Below are 6,463 nucleotides of genomic sequence, written 5' to 3'. Positions count from 1 at the left end.
AGGGGGGGGGGGGGGGGGACATATTTCACTGGCACGATCTTTGTTTGATATTAAGATCAAGGGAGAAACTCGCCGCCTTTTGGACCGCGTTGATAGCTGGGACAAACCCGGAGTATTAACCGTTTTTATGGTATCAACCAAACAATCCTTATAGCTAAGGTGTAGGATGCATACTAATCCTCTGCCGTCAGGGTGTTTCTGGTGCTGGGAAAACGACTCTGTTAGATGTCCTAGCGACCCGTGTCACCACCGGGATTGTAACTGGAAATACGATGGCTAAATTACCAGACTTCTTGGGCCATTTCTGAGCTTATTAAAAGACTTGCAAGCAATGGCCAGGCCGTTCTCTGCACTATTCATCAGCCCTCCGCTGTTTTATTTGATCAATTTGATCGACTGCTTCTTATAGCTCCTGGTGGCAAAATAGTCTACTTTGGAGGTGATTCAGTTGCCTCCAGGTAGTCCGAAGGGGAAAGATTGGCATCAGATATGGCTAAAATCCCCTGAATACCAGATGGTCCATGCAGAACTTCGACATCTTCGATAATTTTCTACTATGAAAGGCACCACTTATCAAAGATGATCCCCAAAACCAAGACTTCGAGTCTACTCTTTGGACGCAATTCAGCGAAGTTCTGCAGCGCACCTGGAAGGACCTGTGGCGATCACCATTTAATATTTGGTCCAAAACCATACTATTCATTCTCTCTGTGCGGGAAATCTCCAATCCACTTCCTACTTTAATTCTAATAACACACCTTGCTTTCTGGTCGCTTTACCTTGGGTTCAGTTTTGATGCCAACAATTCCATTCAAGGGCTTCGAAACAAATTGTGGACTATTTTTATGCTCCTAGTCCTTTTTATCAATATCAACTAGCAGCTTATGCCTATATTTGTGCCTCAACGTGCGCTCTATAAGGCGCGCGAACGGCCCTCCAAGATTTACAAATGTACAAGGTCTCGTTTTCTGTTTGTAACGTACAGTCGACTCATGATCCGCTGACATGTTACTATTACAGCATACGTACTCTCCAACGTAATTGTCAAACTACTTATATGGCATTACTCGATAGCAACCATCATGCACTTTTGCTGGTATTATCTAGTAGGTTTTGTCCGAAATACTACCTCCAATAACGGGCCATCCGTGGATTTCTCGTCTTTCTTTTCCTGTGGGTTTTAAGCACGCTTGCCCATTTTATTTTTTGGATCGACCTTCCTGAAACTGCGGGAGTACTGACGAATCTTTTCTGGATGCTATGCATGCTATTCTAGGGGTTAGTCTTATCGTTTTCTACCCACAGTAAGGAAGGCAGTATGCTAAGGAAGAAAACAGTGTTGGGGTCCTTGCAGTTGACCTTCCTAAGTTCTGGTCATTCATGTACCGGGTCTCACCAGCAACATACCTTGTTGGTGACCTCATGTCTAGCGCTGTCGCTAACTCTGACGTGAAATTGTGCTGAGAGATTCTTCACATGGCCCCGGTTGGAGATTTCACTTGCAAAGAATTTTTGACCCCTTACATTGAAGCAGCAAGGGGTGCTGTTCTAAACCGAGCATCTCGAGATATTTGCGAATATTGGCCGCTTGCTTTGACGGACGAGTTTCTTTACCGATTCCAGATTTCTTATGATACGAGATGGAGGGTCTTTGGTCTTTTATGGGAATACATCCTCGTGAATATTGCTTCAGGGCTGGGCTTTTATTGGGTATTCAAGCTTCCTAAAGGAGGAGGCAGCAGGCGTGCTTGAGACCTTTGCAGCATCCTCGGTCTGAGCCTAGACAATCTAGCCATCTGCTCGTTACCCCTCTGTTTAAAACTAATTCACCTGAACGGATGTGCTTACTACCAAGGGCAAAAATGAACGACATTTGTTAGCCTGTTACAAAATACGAGACTGGTAGGGAAAACTGCCAGCTCCCCCAGGTTCCAAGTTATACGATTCAAGATCTCTCGGTTCTGGCTAAACGGCAAAATCAGACCCCTCTTTCAAGCCTTTTGAAGTCTAGTGACCGAAGAAAAGACCAGTGCTGTATTTCGAGAGGAGTGATGACAGTTAACCAACATGTTGGAAGTATTGTATGAATGCAGCCACCATTGCATAATATAATAATGCAAATATAATGAAAGGAGATAAGGTTTTGGGCAGCAAAGAAGACAAGGTACGTTGCAGCATCAAAACATCGAGTTTGTGAGATAGTTAAACGCTCCCGGGGAAGTAGATTAATAAAGCTTTATTTCTCTGCTGATAGTTATCATAGCTGGCAATAGAAGTGGGGTGAGCAAGGGAGAGGTCATATTACTAACATTTAATTGTCTATCCCTTGGAGGATAGCCGTAAAGCTGTTCCGTGCATTAAACTAGTTGGTAAGTAGGTAGAAACTAAAGGTTTGCCTAGCTTTAATCTTGATCTGTTCGTCTGACTTTAGTAAAGAGAACGTAGTCTCATGGCCCTAGTTTAGCATTCTAGGAGTCTCTTGACTGCTAGAGCCGTAAGAACTCGTAATTGTTTCGAGGGAGAGTTCGCCGTTATATATCCGAGTCACCTGAGATGTTGGCCTGTCCGTTCAGGCATAGCAATGGCTCATGCCCCCTAGCCGTATCGACCATCAAGCACTTCGTGTATGCACTCTCGCTGTTCATGATGGAGCATGTTGGGTCTAACATCGTCGCAGGTGGACCCCTGAAACCCGCCAGGCGACTATAGTTAGCTGTTACGGCAAACAGCAGCCAGATCACAATAATCGACAAGACAGTTTTTCAACATGCAAATGTGATACATGAGATTGGCAAAATTCGACCCCGGATCAGGCGGGATCTCCAGTCGGACCGGATCTGCGTCCATGTGTCTATGGATCTGGGTTGAACGATGATGGTATCCGGGATTTATACCAGCCCAGCCTGAAAATTTTGTACTCTCCTGAGTTTTGTCAAATCTTTAAGATTCTTCCGGGACCTGCATACTTACATAAAAAAAAAAAAAAAAGAAGGTGCAGAGTTCATTGTCAAAATTTAGAGAGATGAAGTTAGTTCCACTGACAGGGGCAAGAGCGAAGGCCTCGACTCTGCATGCTCTTATACATAGGCAGAGAAGTATCCCTGCTTCCCCGAGCGTCTGTTCAGACCACCAACATATATCCTTACATGACCGGTCAAGTTGACAGCGGAAATGGAGGTGAATAAGTAATAATATGACAGCCGAGACATGCAAGCGACCTATCTCGGACATGGCACTTCGCGACAGTTTCTCGGACACGGCTTCTCGATGACATGCAGATGATTGACGGGTGGGCGTTGCTTTTCTCTTCGCTACCGAGATAACATTTGGAATCGTCTGGACAGTCGTCCAATAGAGCAAGGGCGCTACCGGGCTTCGATCATATCCACCGCTTGAGACCCCTGTTCAGCGCTCTCCATCCGCGACTAAGGGGAGTCGCTCATCAAATAATGGCTTTTTAGCCAGATGTCTGAACTGTTTGTGGTTAAACTTTCCTGACATGTCGTTGTTTGGCTATGACTCGTTCGCCGAAATCCACAATCTGTCCCTTTCCCAAATCTCGGCGGAGTCGAGGTGAGGTACTGGTGTTCGTTCGGCTCGGTGGGTAAGGGAGAGAAACGAAAAAGGGGGGGAGGAGGCCCATTGTTCGGGGCAGTTTCCTGAGGGCGAGCATGTATCACAACGACTTGTGGTGGCCAGCACAAGACGACATGGGGTCTTTGAAAGAGAGTGTTTTTTGGCCAGTGCCTGTAAACTGCCACCAGGGCATGTTGGCAGGTAAACCAGCAGTTAGATCAGAGTGCGAAAGGACGGTGGCACGACCTGCTGTTCTCGTCGATACTTCCGGGATGCGAACACATGGCAACGCTAACAGTGTTTAGGTGTGCGCCTTCAACGGTCCCGCTCTGGGAGCGAAGAAAGATTATTTGCGAGCCCTTCGCATAAGTAGTTTTAGCTGTCTGGTACGCCACCCAGGGCGCTTCATGTGGATCCCTGTGAGGTTGTCTGGAGGCTATACATAGAGCTTGTACAGCCCGCTGTCAGTCAGCCTGAGCTGACGTTGAAGTAAATCCTCCGCTGAGCAAGACATGCAGAGCTGACACTCCTTCTGCCTCTTTTTCACTCTTGTATTCTCCCCTCGCTCGTTATTCATCGTGTTCTCTTTTAATCTCTATCAAAAAGGCGGGGCCTTCATGTCTTCCTCCATATAACGATATGCAAATGTCACCACGGTTGATACTCTGTCTAGAGCATGGCCTTATTGTAGTCCAACCATAGGGACTTTGACATCTTCATCGCCGGGTTGAGTCCGGTTTGACATCGAGCAGGAGGGGTTGGCGCACAGGATGCACGTCGAAGGAGATCAGGATAACTCCATCCATCGCCCGACTGACCCAGATGGCCTGGTGTTGGAAGCTTGGGCGCAGGGCTTCATGGTTGGAGGTCTACTGTTTATGATCGCAATCACCATTGCCAACATGAGACGAAAAGCGTTGCTTCACAAGCTCATTCTCCTAGAGGTAAGACCGCTTCTTCCCTCTGCCTGCATCCTCTGGCGCACGACATTGATGTGATGAGTGCAGTTGATTCTCGGGATGAGCCATGGTACCTTTTTGTTTGCCCACGAGCCGGTCTATGGCTGGTACCTCTCAATCACGGCAGTCGGGCTAAACATGTCTTGGAGTTTGCATAATGTGATTGCCTGGATGAAGAATAAACCGTTTCTTACCTACCGGGTCTCGATGTTCTATATCGGCACCGTCATTCTGGCCCAGATCTATTGGGTTATCGAGATCTATGCAAACTTCGCTTTCTTCAACAATATTAACATGCTCTTCTTGAAGACACGGCCGTGGGAGCCTCTCTTCCGGTAAGAAGGAGCTGGTAGATATACTCGCAAGAAGGGTTAATGTATAGCTGACAAGGCAACGACAGTGACCCCTGGTGGATATACACGACCTGCAACATCTTCTGGGTAATCAAGTCCCAGTACGACTTTAGCTTCGTCGAGCTCGTTCGTCATAGCCCTCGGTTCGGGGTCATGTTGGTATCAATGTGCATTTCTATCATCTTCATTGTCGTCGATGTGCTGAGCGTGCTCGGTGTGTTTCGAGGCGCTCTGCCAACAGGACTCAATCCATTCTGGAAGGTATGGTATATATCCATAGCTTCGAGGGCTCTCGAAGGCGGACGGGCTAACCAGTCATCTGAATCAAATAGATATCCTTCGTCTGCAAATGTTTCTGCGATGCCGTTATCCTCGATGACTTCAAGACGGCCCTGGATAAACTGCGCGACTACTGGCTCTTGAAGAACGCAACAGAACCGATCAACAGCGAACCTTCTAGCAGGCACAACGATACCCGACGACGTCGAAGCCACGGCACCATCGCTGCCTCCAACACGATGATAATAGTCGAGCCCGAGCCAGCGAAGAGTCGAAATGGAGAGGGCGCTAGTTGGAACTGCACGCCGCCTCTCCCGTCGAACTTCCCGAGTACGCGACGTAACTATCCACGGGGGTATTTGCACAGCGGCGATGGGATAGTTTGAAGGACTTCACCAGGCTGGGTGAGAGGAGATGTATTTGAAGGGAGTCAACGCAGAGGGAACTCATGTTGAAGTATTCACTACTTCATTTCCCCTCTCGCTAGGCGTGAATCGTATCACGAGCCGCAGAGTCCGGCTTCCAGGCGCAATACGAGTCGACGGTGGAGCAAGGAGGATTCCTCTACGACGGAGGAAGCCATCTACCATCTCGGGCGCTGGAATGAACGAAGACCAGCAGACGGATAGGAGTCTGAAGGTGAAGAGAAGAGGTGCAGGTTGAAGTTGCAGCTATGAAGCCAACGAACGACGCCACAAATGCGAGTAACTATTGAACGGACGAAAGGAAGTCAGGACGAAGACGAAGCCGAGATGAAGATATCCTTAGCTAGCTGCGGCCTGCCTAAGTTACGTTACTTGGTGCTAAGATGAATAATGACCATGCTGTATTTATATAAATCAAGTCAAGTCAAATTATCAACGGCCCTCAGTAGTCACTTTTCAAGACGTACGCAACTCCAACACACCAGCTTGAAACAACGCGATAAAGGATGCAGAAAGGAAAGATGGGACGAAAATATTCCAATTTTTGTTTCTCATGCAAGTAGAAGGCAGAGCTGGATTAATGCTGAATCAGAATAAGCCCGGAGAGTGGCCATTAAGGGGCGGTTTCGGCAGTGGCAAAAGTAAGATAAGTGATAGCTTGTATATACATCATTTCACGGGTCGTAGGCAGATTCGTCAGAGCTGATAAGGAGACAGGGAGAGGGGATATTAATAGCGAGGTTCTAGGGGGTTGCCGTCGTTCTAGCGAGATAAAAGAGGTGAAAGGAATGTAAATGAGTAAAAGAAAGGAGTAGGAGACGGTTGAATAGAGGGGGGTATGGTATGATGAGATAACGAGGGGAATGCATGA

At 47.5% G+C, this 6,463-nt stretch overlaps 2 protein-coding genes across 2 annotated transcripts; both read left to right on the top strand.

The window, feature by feature from the left end:
* Positions 1 to 4,346: 4,346 nt before the first annotated feature.
* TERG_11567 (uncharacterized protein) lies at positions 4,347 to 4,874 on the top strand (the record flags this gene model as incomplete). Its single annotated transcript, XM_003238369.2, has 2 exons — positions 4,347 to 4,520; positions 4,584 to 4,874. The coding sequence occupies 2 exons, from the start codon at positions 4,347 to 4,349 to the stop codon at positions 4,872 to 4,874; spliced, it is 465 nt and encodes a 154-aa protein (XP_003238417.2).
* A 167-nt stretch (positions 4,875 to 5,041) lies between these two features.
* TERG_11566 (uncharacterized protein) lies at positions 5,042 to 5,553 on the top strand (the record flags this gene model as incomplete). The annotated part of the gene is made up of 2 exons (XM_047750666.1): positions 5,042 to 5,149; positions 5,221 to 5,553. The coding sequence occupies 2 exons, from the start codon at positions 5,042 to 5,044 to the stop codon at positions 5,551 to 5,553; spliced, it is 441 nt and encodes a 146-aa protein (XP_047605105.1).
* Positions 5,554 to 6,463: the final 910 nt, after the last annotated feature.

The sequence above is a fragment of the Trichophyton rubrum genome (genome assembly GCF_000151425.1).
Source record: "Trichophyton rubrum CBS 118892 genomic scaffold supercont2.1, whole genome shotgun sequence".
NCBI classification, from domain to species: Eukaryota; Fungi; Ascomycota; class Eurotiomycetes; order Onygenales; family Arthrodermataceae; genus Trichophyton; species Trichophyton rubrum.
This window is presented reverse-complemented; position numbering and strand designations above follow the sequence as displayed.